The sequence below is a fragment of the Cyprinodon variegatus genome, unplaced genomic scaffold (assembly GCF_000732505.1).
Source record: "Cyprinodon variegatus isolate N-32 unplaced genomic scaffold, C_variegatus-1.0 Scaffold211, whole genome shotgun sequence".
Lineage (NCBI taxonomy): Eukaryota > Metazoa > Chordata > Actinopteri > Cyprinodontiformes > Cyprinodontidae > Cyprinodon > Cyprinodon variegatus.
This window is the reverse complement of record NW_015150664.1, coordinates 461,554-488,262: the sequence shown is the minus strand read 5'-3', so window position 1 is coordinate 488,262 and position 26,709 is coordinate 461,554. Positions and strand designations below refer to the sequence as shown.

The 26,709-nt window shown below is 37.3% G+C and overlaps 1 protein-coding gene across 4 annotated transcripts; it reads right to left on the bottom strand.

The window, feature by feature from the left end:
- Positions 1–3,481: 3,481 nt before the first annotated feature.
- On the bottom strand, positions 3,482–12,403 carry arrdc2 (arrestin domain containing 2). Of its 4 annotated transcripts, none has more exons than XM_015380349.1 (8): positions 12,278–12,403; positions 10,695–10,949; positions 5,920–6,137; positions 5,711–5,813; positions 5,374–5,630; positions 5,105–5,267; positions 4,863–5,023; positions 3,482–4,633 (listed from the first exon to the last, which is right to left on the bottom strand). In XM_015380349.1, the coding sequence occupies exons 2-8, from the start codon at positions 10,945–10,947 to the stop codon at positions 4,580–4,582; spliced, it is 1,209 nt and encodes a 402-aa protein (XP_015235835.1). In that variant the 5' UTR covers positions 10,948–10,949; positions 12,278–12,403; the 3' UTR covers positions 3,482–4,579. The 4 variants fall into 4 exon arrangements, with proteins under 4 accessions (XP_015235835.1, XP_015235834.1, XP_015235833.1 ...); XM_015380347.1 differs by lacking the exon at positions 3,482–4,633 and adding an exon at positions 4,719–4,757 and having other exon boundaries at positions 4,794–5,023; XM_015380348.1 differs by lacking the exons at positions 10,695–10,949; positions 12,278–12,403 and adding an exon at positions 7,015–7,494.
- Positions 12,404–26,709: the final 14,306 nt, after the last annotated feature.

Genomic DNA, 26,709 nt, shown 5'->3' with positions numbered 1-26,709 from the left:
GCACTGCACCCTGAATATACAGCCCTCAAAGAGAGACATGGTAACATTGTGTTGCCAGTATAAAAAAAAAAACAATCTAGCCTGTTGTTTCATGTATTTACAACACTGGAGGATATGAACTGTTTATTTGGGTTTAATTCCCATCTCTGTTTGTCCTTAGGGCCTTAAATCTAAACTTTTGTTGCTATTCCTGCTAGTGAATTGTTGTTTTTTTTCATACACTTTGAGTCATTCATGAAACCATTTGAGGAAAAGCTCATAGGTTAATGTATTTAAACTGAGCCACAAACATCTGTCAGAATTCAACCAAATGTAAATGTTGGTAAGATCGCAGTACTTTTTCCCACCATGCTTTGGTCACAGAAAACAACAATGTCATCAAGGGTTCCTGCTTTTTGATATCATTATGGAATAAAAACCTGACAAGTAAACTTAACAATGTGAAACAAAATGTGAAAAAAGTGCCCCAAACTTTTGTCTTTTCAGAACACAGATTTCTCTTCCCAAGGTTTGGGGGATCCTAAAGAGTTTTTTTTTTTTTTTTTTTTGCAGATTCTGGCCTTTTTTTTTTGTCTGTTGTATATGCAGTTTGTTCCACTTTATACTCCTCCATGGATAACATGGAGGAATTTAACAGTAAATAAGGCTGAGTGTGGCTGGTAAAGCTGAATATTAACCTAATAATAAGTCATAACAGTTAATTGGGTCATTTTTATTTTCATATAGGGCAAGGTTGGTTGGAAATCCATTTTTACCACATAAATAAATCGATTCGTTAAAATAATACATTTTTGATTTAATCAAGTTAATATGTCTGATATTTGAATTTATTTCATATTAAAATGTTAGTGTTGACTAATAATGAAAAAAAAGGGAAAAAGAGGTAAATTCCCTGGTTGTTTTAATAGCCACCTGTAGCTGATGTTCTTGGTTGGTTCTGTTTCCCCCTTATCTTCCTCCCGATGATGCTCTTTAGATTGTTTGCACTGTTTAGTTTAGGTGAGTTCTCCAGTAAATTCAGCACAACGATACCATGTACACTGAACCAGCCTGCTGTTCTTTGAACAAACAAAAGCCAAAACCTTCTGGTAATGGCATTGGACTTGATCCAGCTAAGCCCAGATGATAACATAACTCCCCAAATTCCCACTCACTGTGGAAACCTCACATGTGACATCAAGCAATTGGGAGTATTTTGCCGCCTCTCCTCCTCTAGACAGGGAGATCAAATAAAAGAAAAAGAAAAGAAAAATTCAAACTAAATGAGGAGTTTGGATGATAGTTACAGTCTAGTTTTTTTACTCCCTAGCCAAGATATGCTGCTGTATGTTTAGACTGCTGGAGGACATAGTGACCACTTTTCCTCAGTCTGCCTCATTCTATCTCGATTCTCCTATTCTAAAGTATTTATTAAATTCCACCCACAACGTTATGCAGTCTCTGCTTTTTCTTGTCTTAGAGCTTCATCTGGTCTGTTCCTGTTTGGCTGTCCATCCATCCTGAAATATCAGCTTTGCTGCTGCCATCAACATCTCTGTTTATAGATGTTGGAGCTTGGCCTGCTTTTTAGTGTAGTCAGGTTTCTTTTAATGTAACTAACTGTATGTGATCACTTTCATCCTCTGACATTGGAGCTGGCTCGGAGCTCTTCTGCCTGGCTGTCTTTCCTAGATGGGGCCAGCTGTGTAGCTGGTTAATAGTAACCTTTTTTATCTCTGCTTCTTCCTTTATGTCTGGTTCTGCCTCCTTGAAACCCAGTCGGCCTCAGCAGATGGCCGCTCACACTGAGCCTGGTTCTGCTGGAGGTTTCTTCTTGATAAAAGGGAGTTTTTCCTCTCCACTGTTGCTACATGCATGCTCAATGGGAGGGATTGCTAAGAATCAACGACAAATTTCAAGTGAAAATCGTCACCACAAGCTCATCCAGGAGGAGCATGTCTTGCAAGTCAATGACTGGATGCAGTCAACTGGTTTTCCTTGTCAAAAACCAATTTGACTGTATTGTCTCATTAGAGTGCCCTGAGATGATGTGTTGTGAATTGGTGCTATATAGATTCTCTTAAGAGAATTGGAAACTGTCAAGTCAGAAATCTTCCTTAAGCATGAACACTAGATGAAATTTCTGCATTAAAATATAATTTTTGTTACTTAAATGTTCAATTAATACATTTTATGAGAATTTCTATTTTCAATTTTCATTTTTTTTCAAAAAAGTACATTTTTAATCCTGAAATTAAATGTGCTGCTTCTTAAAAATGTTCAACTATATGTTTGCTGATCTTAATATGTTACCACAGGTGTCTTTGCCCCCATTTGCCTCCTATCTGGATGATCATCCTCCATCAACACAGTTTTTTAAAAATTAAGAATTTCCCAGTGATGTTCACAGCTTTGCGTTGAAGTTTGCATGTTACAATTTACCAGACAGCTCATTCATTCTGTGAATCTACATGACTGGTTTCTTTTTTGTATATAGCCATGTAAACAAACTGAACTGAAGATGATTAAACCCGACCTGCTGTTCTGTTTTTTGTTTTTTCAGAAAATTGTACATTTAATCTGCAACCATTGTAACTTTGGTCTGTAATTATGGTCATTTTTTTCACTGAGTGCAGCTTGTTTTTCCAGTTAACTCAAGCGTTGGACATGGCACACCCGTTTCTTGGCATGCAACAAAAACAAAGTGCCTGGCATTTATGTTCATGATAGAGTATGCACCTTGCAAGTGCATGTCTACAAATTCACATCAGTGAAAAGATAATTAATTCCCACTCAATCTAAAAATCACAGACTCATTCTGTGAATAATAGTGAAATAAGTACTTATTTCTTATATTTTCATGATTATGCCTAACAGATGAACAGTTTGGTTTGTTGCAAAAGTCACTTTATTGTATTAGACTGAAAGATTTTAAAAGCACGACTGCTTCAGCCCATGTTACTCTGAGAAATCTTAGCTGGTCAGAAAGATGTATCCAAAAATATTACTGGAAAAATAAGTAAAGGAAAAAGTGCAGATGACCAAGCACAGGCAGCAATGATTCAGAATGTGGTTGAATTTCTTCTAGAAGCACCTCCGACAAATGTCTCAGATTTATTTATTTTTTTTAAATAGAAGTATTTCTAGAGCAGAAGCATGCACTGTGCAAGTTTGTGGCTTATCCATGTCACAAGCCACAAAATGTTATTGCTGTTCATGGCTCTGTATCAAATCACATGAAATCCAGTGAAACGAGATTGCATTACCATGTTTAAAGAATCAATAAAATTATTTTTCTGTCCCCTGATGGAACTGAATTTGCCTATGATAACATTTCAGCTCATCAATGTGCTTGTATTTAATTGGAAAACTTAAAACAAAAAACCAACAATATGCATATTTTTTAAATCTTTATTAGTTAAAAAGGTATAGAAAAATTTGGTGTACATCAGAAACAATTGCATTTGTAAAAAAATACATTTATCTTTGAGCCATGTTTTTTCCCCCTCAGAGTGTGCCCTGACATCACACACCTGACCCTGAACTGATACAGACTGACTTTTTTTGGAAGTTTAGGAAAATAAAAACATAATCCTCAAAGTCAGTTATTTGGAATGGTCTTAGTCCATACATTTCAGTGGCATCTCCAGCTTTAAAGCTTGACCGTACAGCACCGGAGAATTCAGTCCGTATGGCTCAGAGGTCTTTCCTCCGTTTAGCAGCCCTAAAAGCACATCTTTGTGGCAAACTTCAACATCCTTATTGTGGGCGATCCTCTTAAACCAAACACCACAGCTTTCCCACTTTCAGTGTTTTCAGCTTTTGCTTTGACACAATTTCTTGTTGACTTTAACTTTTTTTTCTGCTCTTTTTTTCTGCTCTCTGCTAACATTCAGCTCTACCCAGCTCACAGAGAACACCAGGCTTAAAACTCATGCCACCTTTAACTGCAGATTATTAAAGGCGTACGTTGTTCTTTTTCCACATATTTTTACCTGCATGCATTAAGGACATCAGCCTCTCATTATTCGACTTCTCAGCTAAATCATGTACCTTCATGTACATTATATGCTTATGCAACATTACACAGCCATCAAGTAACAACGCATAGCAATGTAGGCATGTAACATCTTCCCTGCAATCAGGCAAAGTTTGAACCGAGGATAATTTTCATGCCAATCAAAGCTGACATGGTGCCTCTGAATATGACAGCTTATCAAAAGCACTCAGAGCAAGACTTTGCCTGATAAATATCAAGTGATCCTAACCCCCTCAATCTGACCCAAACTCCTTACGTCTCACAAAAAGAACGAAATTGTTGATTGGGAGGTATTTCGTCTCTCATTTCTCTGAGAGCAAGAAACATTAAATCACTTGTGGAGGACAGGAACTGATGCAGAACCAGAAAAAGTCCACTTCATCTCTGCAAGCCTCCAGCTCCTGTGAGCTCCATCTCCTGTCCGTGGCGCTCCAGTCCGCCTTCACCACCCAGGCAGGGACCAGGTGCTCGTTCAGCAATGAGGAATAAATCCAGAAGACAACAAATCTCTTGATTTGTTTAGCTCAAAACGTAGCTTGTCGCTAAGGTGGGGCTCATGGTTCAACACGTCATGCAGCGAGGTCTGATGTTGAGGGGCTGAGGGTTGGGGTCGATCTGTAGGCAGAAAACATACATTAAAATATGCAATGAAGGTTAGGCAACCAGAAAATAAGGCAGGCAGCCAAGTTCCAGCCTACGCCACCCACAGAAGCTTTCATGAATTTTGAGTTAAGATTTTTTTTTTTAGAAATTATTCAGGCAATTTTTTTCTTTTAAGTAACCAGAAAAAAAAATATTTAATTTTAGTATTTTTACTATAAAGTAATAGTGTTGCGTCACTCACCTCACTGTAAACAGGTGGAGGTCGGAAGCGAAACTCTTGGAGGAAATCCCTGAGGGGTCGTTCCAAGATCCCGCTCAGGTCTTCCGCCGGCTCCTGAACCGCTGAGCTGTTTCGCTGCTCTGCCTCCTCCTCTGTCACCACAGAGCTGTATTCTGGAGGAGCTGCAGGGAAACAGGCTGGTTATCCAACTGATCTGACTCTATAAACACCAAGCTCTCTTAGGATCGTTAAAGGATACTCACGCTCAGGTTGCTCTGGGATAGCCATGCGCAACCACTCCAGGTTGAAGCTGTAGTGGCTGCTGATGCTGGACGTCCGGCTGCCGAAGGGATGCAGCGGGATGGTGCCGATGACAAGGGGAAGCTCCAAACACAGCTTTGATGTCCCCGGAACGTCAACGCAAACCTTGTTGAAAGGACACAAAGGGTTAGCATTTTTTGATACAGATTTAAAAGTGATTTTTGAATATGAAAAGACGGAAACAGAACCAGCTTCTGGAAGATGAACTTACCTTCAGCATATATTCCACCTTGATGATGCGACACTGCTGGATTGATGGACCCACAGGTGGGATCTTGATGGCCCGACCGTGCCACGTCTCCCTCGTCCTTGCGCTCACGATGTCGCCACACAGCGTGGCCACGACGGAGCGCTTCTGCTTCATGGTGCCGCGGGCGATGAACGTCTGAGTCTGAGTGATGAAGGCTTTGGGTACTATTGATCTGGAGGTGGCGTTGTCAAACTCCGCAAATACAGGAATAACCTCGCCTGCAGGGAGAAGATGCATGTTAAAACCTGCAGATGCTTTAATGGGCCTTTAAAGATGATCATATGGAGGCTTTCCTTACCTGGAGTGTAACCTTTGCGGTCAATCTTTGCAGTAACAGACACCTGTCCAAAGTTGTGGTACCAGGTCCGTGCCAGCTTGTCCTTCGTCCCTGCCTGTGGAGCCTGAAAATATAAAACACAATTCAATAAATCACAAGCTTTAAAAAATTCTAGTAATTATTGGGTTAATCCAAGCAGACATATACAAATATAGGAATGAGTTGCGCACCAGCAGGCTTGGCGTGTTGATGTCGATGGGCTCGATGACAGTAAACTCTTTCTTGATTTTCCTGACGGGACACCAAGGCCTGTGCAGCTTTACTTTGACCCAGTAACGGATGCTGCCGTGCTTTCCCTCGAAGGAGGTGACGAGCGTCTCCTCTGGAAGCTGGAAACTAAACGGGAACTCATGTCTGCCGGCAGGAAGGACAGTCACCTCACCATTATCTGCAGAGATGCAAAGAAAGATGGGAAAAAAATGGTTTAGTTAACAAGTTGTACATTATTTCCATCTAAATGGAGGAGAGATTAAATATGAAGGGCATAAATTCTGCAGATTCAAGCATTAACTCTAAACTTCAGCTATAACCTCTTTGCTTTTCTTAGCAATCACATGGTCTTTGTTTTTGTTCGAAGGGAGGTTCTTACATTGTGCTGACAGAGAAGATGTTTTTCCTCCCTCAAGCCATAAGATGTAGCCCATTTCATCAGCTTTATTCAATTCTTGCAGAATAGGTTTTAATAACACATGTTTGGGCTCAACAGGCTGGCCACCTATCTTGAGAAGTATTTCTGTTTAACTGGAGCCTTATTTGCAAAACTGATTCAGAAGTAAAGTGGTTTGTAATATACAAGGATACCTCAAGTGGAACAAAAAAAAAAAAAGTTGTTTTTATTAAAAGATGATATATAATCGAAAGTTCAGCCTTAGAAAAACAAAGCCCCAGACTTCCTGCTTTGCCCTTTAAACTGAAGCAGCTCTGTACTAGATGAATGAAGGCAGAAACCTGAGGCTTCCCTGTTCTGTAGAGAAAAACAACCTCAGAATCTGCAACAGCAGATGGTTTCCCAAAGAGGAGGAAGCTCCTCAAATGTTTGGACACCTTATTACTAAACTAATACATGCATTAAAGGTTTTCTGACACTTATTTGCAACAAATAAGAAGAAAACTAAAATAAGTTATTGTTATAAAAGGATTTGGATCATTTCAATGCTTGCTCCAGCTTGGATAGAAACCCAAACTCTGATTAGCAGAAAATCAATGACTCTGCCAAAGCAGAACCGTAGCTCCCCTGCCTGCCGTCCCATCACCAGCGGACTGACCTGCCTGCAGCAGCGCCTCTCTCCGGTTCAGGTATTCCACCTCGTCGCTGTAGTTCTGGGTGTAAGCCGTGCTGGAGCCGGCGGACCGAGACTCGGTCCAGTGGACTTTAGCGAACCCCTCGGCGTGCAGCTTCAGGGAGTCCACTTTGGTCTCGCTGAGCAGCTCTAGAACCACCCGTCCGGACACCACGTCCCCGCTGCTGAACACCGGGGGACAGTCCATCTCCGGAGAGTCAAAAATCACCAGAAACTTTTTCAACTTGTTGAAAATCATTTCCGCGATTTGGTAATGTTTCTTCTGAGAGAAAATTCAGTCTTTCTTTTGCGGAGGAAGTTTAAATGTCGCAGTTGAAGTTGCTTCCCTGCTGGTGAAAAAGCTCAAAGTGTGCAGCTAAGCGCGAGGGCAGCCTTTTTGGAGACTGCTCGGTGGGCGTGGCTTCACATTTATTATGCAAGGCCTCAGGAGAGGGTTGAAGGCTAAGCCATGCTGCGTTCAGGAACTCCTTCTTGGCACAGACAACACAGTACTAAACTCCTAAAGCACGACATTCCCTAACAAGGTGAATCTCATTTTTCATAACTAGTATCACATCAGTAAACATTGTTTATAATATTTTTAAAGCATTAATCTAAACTAGAGTTAAGATTTTTTTAGTTTGTCATACAATGAGCTAATATAAGATTATCAGAAAAGTTCTGCAAAACTGTAATTCCAAGCAGGAGACTCAGATATTTCCCACCAACCTTCAACTTATAATTTTGATAAGTGTAAAAAAAGAAAGAAAGAAAAAAATGTTACTTCAATTTCGACAACTTATATCATAAAAGAAAAAAATATTTGATAACGGTATAAATAATAATTATAAATTTTACTTATTTTGACAGTAATGTCTGTCCCCCAAGATTTTACAGGGAGAATTAAATAGGTTGAATTGTTAGAAATTAAAAACATACCAACCAAAATGCGCAAAATATATCAATCATGCACATTTAGGAATTTTAAAATTTTACCAAATCAAATATTTAGAGCAATCAAAGTTAATAAAACCAGATTTTATAAGAAGCTAATCTTTTGAACAGGAAATTTGTACAAAAGAACAAAAACATACAAACAAACAAAAAAAACTATTAGGCACTTTAAATTCGTACAAAAGTCACTTGCTGCAGCTTCACATAAAACTCCGGAGTGTCCTTGAAGGCAGCAGAGTAAACATGCAGACTGGGTGTGGAAGTAGAGGAGGAAAACAGGGTGATGATTGATGGTTACAGGTTCTTAGAAGAAAACAGGCTTACTGAGCATGCCCCAGTCTGGCAGAGCTCAGGGGAAAATTGTTTCACTCTGGACTAAAGCTGTTTACTCCACTTCTTCTGTTTCATAGTGCGAAACGGCTTTTAAATAAAAACACACGACAAAGCACCAACTAATTATAACAATTCCTTGTGTAATAATAAAGCGAAACAGAAACTATCACAATTGTTTTTGCGCATAAAGGCTGCAGCATCTAGACTATCAGCTGAAATCAAACTGATATAAACTTACAATGAATGAAACAAAAGCAAAGCAACATCCTAGATAAAACTCTTAATTCTAAACTTTTTATCGAAATCTTTCTCAGCTCTACTGTTGCTCAAGTCCTTTCAGTTCAACTCTTCCAATAAATCGCGTCTTTTCTGTGAAAAACAAAGTTGTTTACTCCTTTGTTCCTGGGATAGTGGCTCTCTAGTGCCCCCAACTGGCCAACTGTTATAAAAAAGAAAAAGGAAAAAAAAAAAGCTGCAGGACAATAAAGATGCCTGCAGATAAGTAACGAGTTTTTGTTATGAAAAAAAAAACAAAAAACGACTGGTAGTAAGGATAAGGGTCGACATTCTCGGAAAAAACAAAACAAAACACAATATATACTCAAGAAAGTTCCCAAAAGCAATCCCCTAAAATGGGGCAGGTAACTATTCTGAAATGTTTACAGGGATTCTTGCAGAGTCAGCAATATTGTAAGAAAACTCCCCAACATTTGTTAGGTCGTGCATCTTTTTCTATTAAGATCATTACCAACGTTTGTGTCAATGTTTTGTTTTAAAATTCTTCAAACAGATCTGATGCAGAGCAAGCATGCCGCCTGCTGGAGAGAGTAAGCTGCAGAGTAGCTTGCCTTGTCACTTTACAGATAAGAGCCCCACGATGTGGTCCCTGCAACCCTTGAAGTGAGAGATAATCCCCCTGACTGTGCAGATGTCTTGGTGAGATTAACCCCACTCTGTGGCTGAAAAAGAGTTTAACTCTGCAGCGGCTCCAGGGGAAAGTAGCTGCATTCACACAAGCGAGTCTGTCTCAATTGAAACCCTCATAGGGTTTCAAATAAAATATTACTAAAACTGAAATATAAATAAAACTTGACATTAAATGAAATTTGGAAACAGCATTAATTTCTTATAATACTAATAAAAGTATTTACAAAAGCTTTGTAAAGTAAATGAGCAGATCTGCTTGCCATATCTGTAGGGGGAGGGGCCAATGAGAACCACGTGTTGTTTTCTTTGTTGCCACGGTGACGAAGCTGTTTCTTTTTAAAAACTGGCTCACTGTGTTTCCTGTGTCAACTCTGCATTTATTTCTGCTTTAGCCCAAACTGACAGATACAACCAAGTTCTTATCTCTCTATTTAGTATTCACCTTTTTCCAAATGTACATTTATACACTTATTAACCCGCTGTGATAAAATAAAAACTTTATGGCTGCAGGTCAAGACAACAATGAACGAGAATTACCATTTCATGTTGCATAATTCATATTACAACAGTTTAATAATCAGGAGTCATGTGCATTTTTGGAGTGACTTAATTATTCTGTTTTATTTAGAGATGTGGCACAAAATCATTTAAAAGATCAAACAGATTATTGTTGAAGAATACATAAACAAATAGCCTCTACACCTAAAAAAAAAGAATAGGATTCATATAAGTATTAACTGCTTTCCTCTCCTAAATAATTTCAAATAGTGTTTTTATTACAATAAAAGTTTTTAAAAATTCCATGCAGTTAGACTAATGCTTAAAGCTACAAAATCAAGCTTATATCTGTCACCTACCAAATAGGGGGGGATATTGGCAGGTGACACAGCCAAACACTAAACCTGCCACAGTTTATTCACAAGCTTCTATTGCCTATATTCTACGATTGCATTATTTTAAGCCCCGGCCTTCTCCACTGGGGGAATTTCAGTCTTTAACACACGGTGTGTATTTGGACTCTGCACTCATAGATTTGTGTTCGATGTCAACGATTGTCTTATCTGGCAGATCTCTCTGCCCTTTCTCCTAAGTTTCCATAGAACACATTTGGCCCAAGCAAATTTTCTTTGTAAACCTCGGGGACTACAACACTGTTCAGATGCATAGATTCAGATGCATTATTTTTTTTTTTTACCAACATGCTTTTATATATTTGACAAGCTGCCATTTGCTTGCAAACCTTGCATGTAAGACAAAAATCAGCTGATAGCATAAAAGGCAGGGAAAGTCCAGTTAGCTGGTCAAATATTTTAAGGTACCGTAAGTGGGCTTTAAATACATGCATCTGAAATATTAACATATACTGACAGTCTGGTAGCCCTTTAAGAATGTATATAAACTGAAATTACAATAATATTTGTGCACCTTCATAATTTACTACCTTTACTGACCTCTGATCAGATGTTGCCTCTTCCTAAAATAGGTGACTTTGGAGGTGTAGTCATTATACACCGAGTTCATGCCACGATTCTCTAGCCAGTGCGCAGTGGCCACCCCTCTCCCCTGCACCTTCATGGATTGCACTCGTGTGGCCCTGCAGAGGTCCAGGACCACCAGGCCAGACACCACCTCCCCAACCGTGAAGGCTGCATCTGCAGGACTGTCCAGCTTCAGGCTGAACGTCTTGATGGAGCTCAGAGACATTCCTTTGAAGGGGAAGGAAACAAGATGAGGTAATTAATTAGATTCATGTTTTGATAAAAGAAAGGGGTAGAATTGTAAAATACAGTAATTGTTTTACTCAGGAGTTTGCTATTTAGATTCCTTAAGGAAGCAGAGAAGATGGATATCATCCACATACATGTGGTTTTGCTAAATTTCTGTATAATCTGTTTATGTGGGAGTATATATTATAGAGATGTCCCAATCCGATATCGGTCCAATAAGCTGAATAATTATATCGAATTTTATCTAAAACTCTGATACTTTCCTGCTGATAGAAACACTCTGCTATTGTTAAAAGTTTCTGTAACTCATTGGTTAATTTGACATGGTTATTAGTTGTTATTAGTAATATTAGTTGATCAAGCATTTTATAACATTCTACAGTATAAAGTAAATAATAGTAAGTAAAAGTCAACCTTTCTCAGGGTTACCGGACATCTACATCAGCTCATATCATGTGTTTTAACCTTTAATAAAATTCTGTGGTCAATAGAAGTAAAACTTCAGGACAGCTAAGGTTTAATTAAACAAGAGGAGTAAATTGCCCAGTCTAGCTATCAATGCCACTTGACACCCTGAGCTGATGACTTCAATTTTTGAATAGCTACAAAAATAAAAAATAAAACTATTGTGTTAATCCTAATAACAAGAAAAACAATGAAGATTTTTTTATGATTAACTTCAATGGTTTTGATCTGATTTTAGGTAATTTTCATAAATGTCTTGCATTCTGTTGGACGTTTATTTTTAGAGAGGGTGGGGTTGCTCGAGTTGATTCCTAATAGTCTATTCACTATCTACCGAATGCAGCCTAAATACCAGTATTTCTATTTCATGGTCCAGATTCTGTATATATATATATTCAAAGTCAACATTAACTACACAATTCACTTTAAAACATATTTCCTGAGGGAGAATTCATTTGCAACAGAAATATGCTGACAATGTAAAAAACAAAACAAAAAAACGTTTGCCTGTTGATAAACATTTTCTTGTAAAGTAACTTTGAATATCTCTAAATTAATTGAGCAAGCTAAATTATAGTGTCAGTACTGTGATACGTCCCATTATAAAATTGTAATTAAATATAACATTTATTTTCTTAAATAAAGAACATAAATAACAAAACAAAAATTAGTATACACCAATGCAATAAATTAAGATTCCTTTTCTGTCTTGTTTTGGTTTCTTTTTTTAAAGCCTGGTTTGCTGAAACACCTTGGAAAGAATCTAAGCCAATCAGGCAGCAGAAAGGGGCCTTTTCGGTTTGTAAACACAGCTGAAATAATGAATGAAACCCCCCACTCACCTATCAGATGTGGGCTACGTGAGGGTCGTCACGCGGACGCTGTTTCCTGCAGAAACACTCCACTCCCTGTCTCCTCTGCTGTGGCTTTCTAATGGCAGTGGCTCCTCACTTTCAAAGGCAGCAGTGTTTAACGCCCATACATACAGTGACCCCCCTCCTGTTTTACACCAATGAAAGAGAGCTTTTAGAGTGGCCACGCCCACCCCCGCCACCCACCCAAAAAAAAAAAACAGAGAGAGGAGGGGGGATGGGACCCACGCGGAGTGGGCTCAGGTTCACTCACCTCGTTACCAATGTTTTGGCTTTTTAACATAAGACTATTTTTATAATGAACATTTTAGCCTTTTAGTGATTCTACTCAACTTAAACTAAGTTTATCGTTCAATTCAATAAAAATAAAAAAAACATTAATCCCTAAAGGAAATGACATTTTGTAGTAAATTATGGGCAGTTTTTCAACAAGTTGTTACAGTTGATATTCCTTGCAAGTAGGAAGGGTTTTCTATTGGGATCTGTCAGTGGTGGATGGAGTACTTAATAGTAGTATTTGAGTAAAACTACTGATACTCCTGTCACGAGGGGTGCTGGTGCCTATCTCCAGCAGTCAATGGGCGAGACCCTGGACAGGTCGCCAGTCCATCGCAGGACTCGACAAATAGGACAAACAAGCATTCAAACAAGCATTCAAACACATACACACACCTAACCGTCATATTTTTGGACTGTGAGGAAGCCAGAGTACCCGGAGAGAACCCAAATGCTCAGGGAGAACACACAAACTCCATGCAGAAAAGACCCCAGACCAGGAATCGAACTCAGAACCTTCTTGCTGCAAGGCAGCAGTGCCACTGAACAGCCTACTGATACTGATAGTCAAATCTTATTGAACTACAAGTAAAGCTTGGTCGAATGACTATTCAAGTAATAATATCAAAGTACTCACTTTAGGAAATACTTTATTATTCAAAATTACATGCATAAAAAGTAGTTGACTCTTTAAAAATACAAATGCAATTTTCTAATATCAGTACATTTCTGTCTTATTTTCTAAGTATTCTTAAAGAACCTAGTAACTGTCAGAAACCACCTGATGCATTGACGCCTAGAACCACCTGCTACAAGCCTAGTAAACTAGCCCCACCCACCAGTGGCCAAAATTATTTTTGCCTGCGATTGGTCTAACCTCGATCAATGCCCAAGCCCTAGAACTGGCGGTCCAATCACAACGCAGAAATGTGTTTTGAATTTTTGGATGCAAAGCGGGCGGGGTTTAGAGGGCGTGACGAAAAAGCTTCGCTACCCTGGAGAAAGCACAACAGTAGCAGCTTTCAATGGAAAGCTCCATTTTCTGTTGTTCAATAAAAGTACGTTTTAAGATCATTTGAGGCGACAATATCATACTTTAAAGCGTCACTATATGGTCCATTTACCGGTTCAATGCGTAATTTAAAAAAAACATTTTCCTAGGTTAAAAGGACCGTGGTAACCAGCGGAGCTCCGAATCTAATAGCAGCCAGGGCAAACCGCAGTCCGTCTACACCAGCCCTCTCTCGTGATTTTTGACTCAGCTTTGTTAATCAGTTTTGGAAGGATTAGACTTGGGGTTTTCGTTGAAACGTGAGCAGGAAGAGGCTCTACGCTCATTTTTAATAAGGATGTATTCGCCGTTTTACCGACAGGCTGTTGTTTACCCTCACCAACCAGCTTTCTGTCGCGCTTCCTACGTCACAGTCAGTTGCGCTCATTGGTCAGAGCACAGACAGCGGTTTAAAAAACAATGTGTTGTTCTCATTAACACTCTTCAGATGTCTCATTCATCGGGGCCAGACTAAATTACACATTTAATCTCACATTTAGTCTGGTTTATCAGGCTAACCTGCTACAGATTCTAGACCGTCTGTAAAGAACTTTAGGATAAAAATGGCACAAAAAAATTCTTATTTAAAATCAAACCAAAAAAAGAAAAACCAGTAGTGTCCTGATTCTCCTCACACTTTTTGATTACTGCTGCACCGTATGGAATGGAGAGGTTCATTTACTGTATGGAAAGCTGTACTAAATGAAATTTCCTTTTGTATAAACTCTGTGTATAGAAAATAATAAAAGTTGTCTAAGTCTAAGACTTTCACTATGGGATAGAGGTTTAAGTTTCAATCTATTAAACAAAGAATCTACATCTCTCATCCTGAACAACTTGGCTGCATGGCGTCTACTAATGCCTTAATGAAATTTAGGAACTACAAATAATATCTGCTCTGAGTTTCTCACATTTTTGGAACGTCATGCAAATGTCTAAAACAGTGGTGTCCAGATTTAGTCCTAAGAGCTGCTAGCTTACATGTTAAATTTGCATTTCAAGAGAGAAAAACAGCAACAGTGGATTATAAAGCTAAACTGAACTAAAAGGAACAAGTAACTAGCAGCTTCCTGGAAATGTAGTGGAGTAGAAAGTGCAAGATTTGAGTTTGAAATGTAGTGGACTGAAAGTACCGCCCAAAAAAATAACTAAAGTAAAAATACTAGAAAAACCTTCTTAAGTACAGTAATGAAGTAAATTAACTTTTTTAATTTCCACCTCAGCTTACAGCAGATCTGGACAGGCCGCTTTCTAAAGACATGGTTGTCGTTTAACAATTTTCTGAAGACGATGCTCACTGTTGTCCACAGTGTTCTTCACTATGAAATAATCTCCAGAGGAGTTCCTAGAACAGAGCAGGCCTTCTAGCTTGTTGAACTTCTTTAAGCCATTTGCTCAGATGCTGGTACTCCAGCAGATGATGGATCCCACTGTCCACAACAGACTGATAGAAGATATGCAGGATCTTGCTGCAAATTTCAAAGGACCTACACCTCCCTTGTGCAGTCTGTTGTTCCTGTTCTGGAAGACAGCTTCACAGTTGCATCCTCAGCGCAGTTTGTAGTCCAGGTGAACACCAAGGTATTTGTGCTCCTCTATCACCTCCACCTTTTCTCCATATATTATATGGATATTATATTATCAAAGGAAGTTAAAACAGAAAATCAATTTCTGAGATCATTAAATTTCTCATTCCAGTTTTTGATGATGTATTAAGATGAAATTTGAAAGGTTTTGTATTTTTTTTTTATTGTCCTTGTTTCTTAAATGGTTTATAAAACAAATCTTTTTAAACAATTCATTACTTCTTGAGTGTCTTAAGAACCATTTCCTCCAAAAACATTTTTCCCAATCTGAACATGTAGGTGTCCATATTAAAAAATGACTAATTTGTAAATGGCATCAATGCAACTTAAACCAGGTATCTTCCAAATGTCAAAAATATTTGATACGTTTTATATACATAACAGCATACAGTTCAGTATGGAGGGAGTTTATGTATTTTGGTTTAAAAAAAAAAAAAAGAATCAACCCAAAGAATGAAACAGCAGGCAGCGTCAAGATGAAGCCTCAGGTTGGAGAGTTTGTTATTCACAATCAAATGAGTCATATGCTGACATGGGCTGAAAGGTCAGCTGGAAAAGAAGAATCTATAAATTAAATAACAGAAAAAACAGATATAATTATGGTTACCAGAACCATTCTTATAAGTAAAAGAATAATCTTCTAAAGAAAAGAAATATCCTTCTTATTTGGAAACAAGTATAAATTGGGCTTCAAGACAGAAAAAGATTATAAATATACCACCCAATTGTTTTTGGTGAGGCCATCAAAAAGTTCTTATCTCAGTCCCATGGAATACTAGCATGCAGAGCTGAGAAGGTGTTTTAAAGCAGATCTGCATAAAAGCCAGATCAACAAGAACTGAGAATCAGCAAAAATGTATGCAAACCCTTAACCAAAACCCTTCAGACACTCCTATGAATTGCAAAATGTGCATGAATATAAACCTCTTATTCTGAAGACAATAATCGTCAAAGTGTTGTTTAATAATTTTGGCAATAAACAAATGCAAATATTTTTTTTGTAATCTGAACTGGCATTTAATGAAACATTTAATCTGATTTAATGTCTATCCATAAAAAAAATATGTACCTTATTATATGTTTGGTTTCAGCTGAAGATTCAAGTGACAAACAAATTGAACATAAAATGAGATGCATTGAGGTCCTAAATGTATTCTAATTCAAACTGACTTTCTTAAACTCCTATTTTGAGACCAAGTTTAGACAAACATAGAACTGGTTTTCTTTAAATAGATTGTAATTTGCAAACCAAATAGGTTCTGTCCCCAAACCAATGGGACTCAAAGCCCGCTTACTGGCTTGAGTAAGGGCACAATGAATTTGGGCCCTCACAAACACATAATGACCTTACAGAAAATTGTCTTTTAGTACATTAAAAAAAAAAAAAAAAAAAAAAAAAAAACATCTCATCAGTTTTCTTTAATTGTAACACATTTAGGGGAGGGGCGGCCTAATGGTTAGGACATTGCATCTAGAATCCAGAGGTTCTGAGTTCAAGCCCCACTCCCAGGGACTGATACTCTGGGTCCATGAGCAAAGCCCCTTAACCCCACACTGCTCCCCGGGTGTCGCACAATGGCAGCCCACTGCTCCCCGAGGGGATGGGTTAAATGCAGAGGTGAATTTCTCCACTGTTAGATAAGTTCAGTTATTGTTATTCATTGAAAATGTGATTATTTGCAAAAGGGAGGCTTATAGGGTATGCCAGAAATATTTAAAACATTTTAAATGCTTAATGAAATATTTCCATTACAAATCACCTTTTTTGAAAAAAGGTTTGTATGCTCTGTAGACCAGACTCTTTCATAAACGGAGAGCCAGCATCGTGGCCAGAGCCTTTAAGGTTTTTTTGTTTTTACCAAGTTTTTTATCTCCATTTTCAGTTTGTTTTATCTTATCTGCCAACATTTTTTGATCATCAAAGGCTTAGGGCTCTGTTTAAGGAACAACATGGTTTTGTTCTAATGGGCTTTGTGGTCAGTCATGCAAAGGCTATGAGTATGTTTCTACAGCACCTCCATGGTGCCTTTAATTGACAGTGTAAACAGAGTGGAAGGAGGACAGTCCTTGCAGTTTCTTCTGCGAAACAGTAACCTTAGCACTTCTGCATGAAAGGGAGTAAAACATTGAGATTTAAAACTGCTTCTGTTGAAGACGATGTTAAAGGTTTATGTTTAACAGCTAGAGTAGTGGTTGTCCTCTGCTTCAATATTTCACATAGCACTGTTCTGAGAAAACATTTATCAGCATTTCAGGATTACAAGAATTTGCCTGCAGTTTACCAGAAAAGATATATTTAGTGGAGCTGGTTAGATGCATCATTCACTTGTAAAGGATTTATCATTCTAACTAAATGTGGAGAATCTTGGAACACTGAAAATGTAATGAGCTTTTTAACGTTTTTTAATATTTAACAACTATTTGTATAGGTTAAAAAAAAAACACCATGACAGTGACTACAGTACTCATACAAAGACAAGCATCTTTTCAAGCCCACATTTATACACAATGACATTAATGTAAACCAGACCTGGACTCTGTTATATAACATTATGTTTACACTGAAAATAGCAGAAGATTTGAAATCATTGGAAAGCACTGCTGTTTGTATTTGCTTCAGAATGTGGTAAAGCTGTTCCTGGGCAATAATACAGCTAAAAAACATTCATTAGGAGGAATATAAAAAATCTCGCTTTAAATCATCGTCACTAAATGGCTTTAGAACTGGGACTCTCCAGGATCAGTGGCTTGGCAATATAGTCTACCCTATATGATTTCCTTTAAACCAAAAGTTTCTATTTGATGGAAAGTCAGACGTACACCTGTCAAAATACATCCAAACCAAATAAAATGTAAATTACAAAATTCAATGTTGAAAGTTGTTGAGAAATTTCAAAATTACACAAATCACAAAAAAAATCTATTAGCAATACAGCTATGAAATCTGACTTATGATGGATGCCTTTTTTTCTTCATTTTTTAATGCTGTTTTTAGATTTGTCTTAAGTGACGAGTTTCCAGTCTTTAAGAATGAAAGGCCTCCTTACCATCTCCGTAATCTTTAACCCAGCACACAGATTGTCTTTCAGACCAAGGAGGAACTCTGTCTGAGAAACTCCAAAAGAAAAACCATGTTTGGTTAAAGCATTTTGGGAGGGTCTTAATTATCTAACTTTATATCATTATTGCAAATAGTTTTGTTTTTAGAATTTAGATTTATGCTCCGTATATTTTATTTATTTATTCTATCTATTGTTAAGTTTTATTAAATCATTCAAATTAAACCAACGCAAAAATAAACCATTCCATTTATAACCTACAAAATTTTGTTTTGCCAGCAAATTTCTCTCATTGCTTTCCAAACAGCACAACAAAGACTATAAACATTTGATTATATTTTTGAGTGAATTTGGGGGGATATTGTTGAATTTTTATAATTTACATCTGGCTCTATAGATCTAAAAATATGATAAAAGGAAATATTTGTTAGCTTTTTAATCATAAATGTCCTTACTCTGTTACTTGTGTACTGATGTGCCCTTTTTTTAAAACCGGCAAGTTGATCCCTGTTATCTTTTTAATAACAGTATCTGAGATTGTAGAGTTTTTGATTGCAGTATCTTGCAGTCTAAAGATGACCTAATGTTTAAAATCCTTTTTACTGTAGCTTTTTTTATTATCATAAAAATAAAGAAAATATCATAATAAATCCACCTCCAGAATTCCTCTACACAGAAAAACTGCAGTTGCATGCATTTCTCAGCCATTATTTTCTCCCAGAATTTCACACAAACTGCTTTCCTATTTGAAAGCTTCTGGGTCATTTTTCTATGTCCTATAATATTTATATCCATAAGTTCAGGACTGGTGATTTTCTGGGCAATTTCGCCAGCTTCATTTTATATTTTTGAAATTCATTAACATTTCCATGGCTAGGTGTCTGTCTTAAAACCCGCCCGTTGTTTCATCTTTAGATAAATAATGTTTTAGAGAAATTCTTAATCTTTAACATAGGACTTAAAAAAAAATTGCTTACTTTATTTTTCCGCCTCCAGACTTTAGTTTTGGTAAAGGTTTCTGGTGTTTTGAGTTCCTCCTTCAATGGTGTAAACAGTCACATCACTTGAGTTTCAAGTCTATATCTTCAACCATTCATGTACAGTCATATATAAAAGCACCTAAAAAGATCAAAGCAAGGGAAAAGGAAAATATATCTCTTCATATCTTAATAACTATAAGCTAGCGACAGAAACAATATGCGTAGAGATTCTGAGTTTTACCATAACAGAGATATGACTTTTGCATGTGCTCCAAACGTTTGAAGGACAGTACGTAATTTATTTGAGTATGCATTTTACAGGTGTGTTTTGACATTTTGTAGGGATTATAAACAGGATTTATGCCTCGCCATCCTTTTACTTTGCAGTAAAGTTTTGTGAGGCGAACATTTATAGAAGCGAGGCTGAGTTTGTGCATGAAATATGGCTTTAATGGAAAACTGGAAGTCCTCCTTTGCTTGTTGGTATCTTATTTTGGTAATTTTTTAAACCATCGGATAATTCTTTTGGAGATTCTGCTTTTCTATGATAAAAATATGTTTATGTTTATTATTTAGTTCTGGATCACGGCCCCAGTAATGCTAATTGGAACATGTAGAACTTTAAATACCAACTGTAAAAGATGCAATCGTAATTGACATTTATTCATTCCTTGCACTATTTTTGCACGTTACTATCACTTTACGTGGATTTAGTTATACATATGCATATATATACATATGCTATGTTGGTACCTCTTGTTTCATGAAACAAAAACCCACAATGTTTAAAGAAATAGATAAAATCTGCCAGAATGAATCAATACAAATTTGATGTAAATTAGCAAATGAAAGTCTGACACTATTTTTCAACTATGCTTCAATAGAATGTTTTCAAAACATAAACTTATGTAACAGGCCTGAACAAAATGATCTTATCGCTAAAAAATAAGATGTGACCAAAGTTACATATAAATGAAGGTTGTAGACTTATTAGCATCACAGGTGTCTAAAATCTTGCAATTAGTCACAGCTACCGATAGCGCTACAGGTAGTCACTGTGCTGTATGGTGACATGGTGTGTATCACACTCAACATGGACCAGAGGAAGTGAAGGAAAGAGTTATCTCGGGAGATTAAGAAGAAAATTATGAAATTATAGACATGTATGTTAAAGAGAAAGGCTCTAAGACCATCTCTGAGCAGCTTGATGTTCCTGTGTCTACAGTGTCTCATATTATTTTAAGATCTATGGGACTGTAGACAACCTCCCAGCCGGAAAATGGATCATAAATCAGAGATGACTAATAAGAATGATAAAAAAAAGCCCAGAAAAATTTCTATAGAGATTCAAAGTGAATTCAAAATGTCAAAATTAGAGTTGAATTCGAAGCTTGAGTTCGAAGGGTAGGTTGGAACACCATGTGATCGTTTGTTTTTGTGGTCTGTTTAAAAAAAACAAAAAAAAAAAAAAAGCATTTTGTTAATTAGAAACAAAATAATTAGAATATCATCTAAATTACTCAAAAAGCAACAATAGCATCCCAATTGACAAGCATTGGCTAAACTGAAAAACCTATGAACTATAAAATGTTTTGAAAATTAACTTACACCATAATTTTAGCATGTCATTTTCCCAAATGCTAATTTTTGTTGTTTTTGTTATTGCAGTAATCTTAAACTGCAGAACTCTTCTTCCGCCCCTCTTGACTTTCCTCAGTAAGGTTAAAGTTTGGACTGCAGTAGCTGATTCATGCTTCAGTCTGATATCCCTTTCTTCATGAAACACTCTTTTGCAACCTGAGCCAGATAACTCCTGATATTGCTTTGTTGCACTGATGCACCCATGTATGTAAACTGGGTAAAGCTGAACTTGTCAGATTAATTGGTCTTTTTCTAGTGAACCAAAGTCCATTCTTTATCTTCTCTCTAGCAAATTAAAGCAATTTTTTTACTTTGTTCACTGTTGAAAGGTGGCTGGACCATTTCACAGTGTATAATACATTTAGAGGTGTTTAACTTTTATTTATTGAGGCTGGGTTTTTTTGACACAGTACTCACTTGAAAATGATTAGTTACAACATTAAATCTATGTTTTAGCATTTCTTATTACATTTCACGACCCAATGATTGGTTTTAGCAATTTCAATTGTGTATCTGATGCTGTTAGTTTAATTATTAAAATCACAACTCACCATTATCTGTCAAGATTTGGGTTCAGCCCCTTAGTTCCAGAAAATACCAAAACCTTGTGGACAGTTCTACACTCCAAAATTTTCATGAGCAGTCCACAAAACAATGTCTATAAAGACCTGGATGAGGGAGAACTTGACTGGCTGGAATCCTAAACTCCATCCATGAGAACATCTTCATGGTGAATCAGAGTTGAACCTGTGCCCTATTCTTCCTCACCCAAAATCAGCATTTCACCTCATAAATGTGGTTCTAGAAGAGTAGTCAAAAGTTCCCTTAAACCAATAAAAAAAACACATCTTCAAACAAGACTTGAAGCTACAATAGCTGCAAAGGTTGGGACGACATTTTATTAATCCAAATTGCTTAAGAGAGACATATGTATCATGCTTATAATATTGGCAATGTGGTGTATATTCAAAGGAGAAAGTTTGGATTAGTTTGCAAAACCTTAAGACAGGGCAATAATATTATTTGCAGAGACCTCTTGACTCATTGGTTATCAATGACCTCTGTTTGTTAAACACGTTAAAAATTTTCGACAGCAGCCTCTGGACTGATCGACTCAGCTCCATGGAGCCCATAGGACTAAGTGCAACTTCGAGAGTATTGTGCAAGCTTACAATGCAAAAGTGTTGCTCAGGAACATTTGAAAAAGCCGTGCATTTCCAGGATCTGTGCTACAAACATCTGGATGTAAGTCGTGAATTATAATAATTTTTGCAGAAGCTTAAACACACATTCATTTAAAATACAAACTACAGAATGCTTTGTGTACACATCTTTCTGTAGACATTCCCTCACTGACTCTGATCTGTCTTAAATGAGTGGAAGGGTCTATTATGTGTCCCAATTTGAAGATTGATTAAGACACATGGGGTGTGTCAGATTTGTTTTTATACTTTTAGTAGAAATAAAAATCATTAACTAATAAATAGAACTTCATAGAGAAATTAAAACCTAATTAAAGGACTGAAAAACCCACGTCACCTGCTTATTTAAAAGATTCACATTTATGATGCGAGTTACATAAATGACTCCGACTCGTTTGGTACATCTATAATGGAGTTACTAAAACTCTGCCAAACAAAATAAAAAAAAATGGTTTCCAACATTATACCATTTCCATGGGCTTTGCTGGTTGGCTCTTAAACACGTCATTCTAATAGGAGGCAAAGTTGTAAATACCCCGGTCTCCTTTTATTATTGAAAAGCCTTCTTATGCAGAGTGAAAAAACAACATTTGACATTTTTGTTAAATATTACCAACAGGGTCAAGAAATGAACCTTCACAGCAAAGATCTCAGTGTTATTCATTATAAGAGAGTTGGGGTTAAAAGGTTCAGAGTTAAATGTTAAACTTTTTTCTGGAAATCAAATCAGCAAAATCTAGAAGAAATAAAAATAAACCAGCTGTGACTGCATTACCTCATAACTTGGCCTTTTTATTACAATACAGTAAATTTGAATACCATAAAAGCAAAGAACATACCTAAATGCTTAACTTCAGACTTCACCAGTGGTGATACAATATGGGGAATAAAGTTTGCACAAGTAGAGCTTTTAGGAATCCTTTCCACTGACCAAACTTTGTCATTTGCTTGTTCAAACCTGGTGAAGGTGGCTGGAGATGATGGGGCCTCAATTTCTTGGAATCTGTGGGACAATCTACCATTTCCTGAGCTTCGCTTGGCATTCTGAAGTTAACTGTATGCAGGTTTTCAAAGGCAAAATATAGGCTAACAAGAGGTCCCTGGTTTACCTCAGGTTATTGTGGGTACCTTATCGTTGAGTCATTGAGGATACTGTTGAGCTCTCTGCAAAGCTGAAAGCTTCAAGGGCTCTACATAGGTTTCATACAAATTTTATGATTTTTGGCTGTGTAGGAAGTAGGATGTTTTCAAAATTGATACATATCACTGATCATACTTGTAGCAATGCATCTTTCTTTGCTTAAGCCAAGTGGTTCTGGAGCATTTCAAAATTGCTACGGAGCTTTACCATGGAAACTTCTGTGCTTTGGAACTTGATAATGTTGATAGGCAGCTATTCCTGGTGTTATGTCTGCTGGCTGGGTTTAGGAGATATAAGGGACCAACATACATTTAGAAAGGGAATCAATGAGTCAAAAAGGCATATAATTTAAAGTTCATTCTGCCATTTCTTTTAAATAAACTATGATGTATAATGGTAAAAGCGCCAAGGAAAGCTCAGGCCAAAATAACAAACAAAAGAACCCAAAAAGAAAAAGAAAAGTGGACATACCTTACTCAAACTAAAACCAACATATACAAACCTACAAAATAACCTACCTAACAAAAAAATAAACAGGAGAAAACTGGGGTTAAACAAAAGGCATCTTTCCTCTTCCATGCAATGTAAACCATCTGAGCAGGTTTACATGGCAGAAGATTAGCAGCCCATTAGATGCTATGACAGCGACAGAGGAGTATGGCAGACAAATGGCCCAGAGGCCATGAAGCACAGCTTCACAGGCTTTAAATGGCATGCAGGTGATCATTGATTGGGCTGAGACTCAGGAAGCAGCATCCAGTCTTAGAGGCAGAGCTTAAAACAGAGCAAGGTGGGTGCAAAAACAAAATTACATCCATATTTGGCAGGGATGTCAAACTGGTTCCAAAACGGGGCCGTGTGGCTGCAGGTTTTCTTTCCAACCAAGCAAAGCACATCAGACTCCAGTCATCTTATCAAGTGAGTTCAGTCTTAACATGATGACTTGATGAGATAACTGGAGTCTGGTGTGCTATTGCTTAGTTGGAAGGAAAACCTGCAGCCACACGGCCCTTTCTGGAACCACTTTGACACCCCTGATCTTGCGGATGTAACGCTGAAGAGTTACAAACTGAAGCTGTGGTGTCTGATTACCTGCCAAATTAAAAGCCATCAACACAGTCAAGTTGTTTATTCCTACTGTTTAAATCAATAAAGTAATATGGAGAAAAAGGGGAGGAATTTCCTTAATTAAAAAAAAAAACAGAAATAAAATGTGATGCATGATAATGTAATACATGAAGCATTTATTCATTAATGTTTAATTCATAATGATTTGTAAATCAACTGATTTTAATAAACATAAAATTCCCTATAAATCACAAACAGATCTGATATTCAATCGATAATTCTCCTCCACAAGCTTCTGGTATTGAACATCCAGGAGATAATTTGCAATAAAACCATATGGAATCTCATTAAAGATTAGTCAAGAATTTTTTTTTTGTTAAAGATTTATAAGTTGTTAACTGTAATTTTTATTTATTTATTATTTAACCAACCTAAATAAACATGACCATAGATGTCCTGAATTACAGTATAATATAGATTGCAAAGCCAAACCTCCTGAAATTCAATTATTGACCTCAATTATTTAATGGGATTAGAAAAAAGGATTTTTAGTTCATTCTTCATCAAAGCTGTGAAAACATTAAAAACTATATGGAAGTTATGCTATCAAATACCTGAGTAGTTAATTTTTCGAAAATGCCATTATTTTTCGAGCATTTTTTTCAGTTTGACTTATCCCCCAGAATTGCATATTCTAATGCGTATTTTTATATCCTATCCTCACTTATCTTGTACACAGCTAATATTTACCAGGAACTTTACTTGTTTATTGAGTAAGTTTTACATAAGTAAGCTCCATTCTCTATGCTGAAAATAGTACTTGTTTTCTGGTAGGAATATTATAATAATTCATATTCTACTATATGGTCCCATTAATGGATGGTGCCACCTGCTGGTTATTCAAAATACCTGCCCTGAATGGGTCCTCATTAGATTATTGGCCTATAAATCTCTCTCACACACAATAGATAGCTTTATTTCGATTAAAGCCTGTAGCTACAGGACCTGCTTTAATTATGGGCTACAATAGGCTACAATGAGGGCAGGAGATACATGAAAGCAGCAGCAGCTGCTGCTCTCTAAAATAGGGGAGGCTCAATAGTATTACTGTAATTAATTCCAAAAGTCAGCTATTGCATTGACAAATGTTGAAACGCATAAAACACATCAACATAATGGGTGAAAATTGCTGTTGTGGAGCGCTCTGAAATAATAAACTCCAGAAACCACAACAAGAATTCAGCACTAGATCTGTTCTGACTGAATGATAAGATTGTTGACTCATAAGGACAACCTCCTCGCAGGTGCTGTCTGTCAAATATCCTAGGATATGTTTGCCAATCTGCACCGAGCAGCCAGCTTCACGACCCACCCCTGCTCCATGGATCACCTAAGAGTTTTAGCCTCACTGGAAGTGACATATTTTGGAGTGCTATCCAATCGCTGCTCTACTTTTTCATTGGTTACGTCAATAGACAGAGGCTCAAACCTCAAGGGGGATTTCTCATAGAAGCTGACCTGCAACGTTCTGCTGAACCAGATCGGGGGTGAGATTGTGTCCAAGTACAGAAAAAAACAGCTGATTCCTTTGCAACATACTCATGAAATCAGATGCATTTTATTGCATATTAAATTTTGTTTAATGACAACATTTAATGAAGTGTGACAATTCATTTTTTACCAATAAGTTTACATTTACAGTAAGTTTCTCCATGCCTGCCTGAGCAGAGGCTATATTTTAGAGTGCATCCTACAGACAGGTTTGAAAGTCATACCCCTCATGAAACAAAGGCCTAGTCCCAAAAAAACCATCCACCCCTCTATGTGAGATTTTGGCGGCTGCCTCCTCCGAAGTACCCAGCCTACCTAGACTGGGTCCTTCAAAGGCCATGAAAATAAGAAGACAGAAAGTGGGAGCACCAACTTCCAAATTTATGAGCCCCATTACAATATGCATGTCCATATGAAGTGTAGTGGGGCAAAATATGATAATCTTATATTCCTTCTAAGATCTAATATCTTAAATGACTAAGACTGGTTCAGGAGGGTGAAAGCTGCTTGCAGCTGATTTGAAGCCTCTGATTAAACACTCCATTGTCTTTTCAAGTGTTGTGGAGAAGGTATGAAGAATCCTTTATTTTCAGCAGCTTGTGTGGCATATTTTCTGGACCATCTGCTCTAGGATCAAGAGCTATGCCCATCAGAGAACCACCTTCTGTATTCTGCAAATCTCTGCTTCTGCTACTTCAGCACCAGCATAAGCATTTCTTCCTGTAAAAAATACAGTATACAATGCATTGCTCATAATTCTTGCAGTGGGTCTTCTGTTGTCTCTATCATGGACTAACACTATAGTCATCTGTTAGAGTATATTTACAATAACACCTGCAATCCGGGT

Bases quoted from the DNA above. Each gene is read 5' to 3' on its own strand.
- arrdc2 (XM_015380346.1), bottom strand. From the start codon at position 7,288: ATGATTTTCAACAAGTTGAAAAAGTTTCTGGTGATTTTTGACTCTCCG. The intron at 6,138-7,014 runs GTCAGTCCGCTG...GCATCTCTGCAG, and splicing joins AGAGGCGCTGCTGCAGGCAG to ATAATGGTGAGGTGACTGTC. The intron at 5,631-5,710 runs GTAAGGAAAGCC...TTCTCCCTGCAG, and splicing joins CCGCAAAGGTTACACTCCAG to GCGAGGTTATTCCTGTATTT.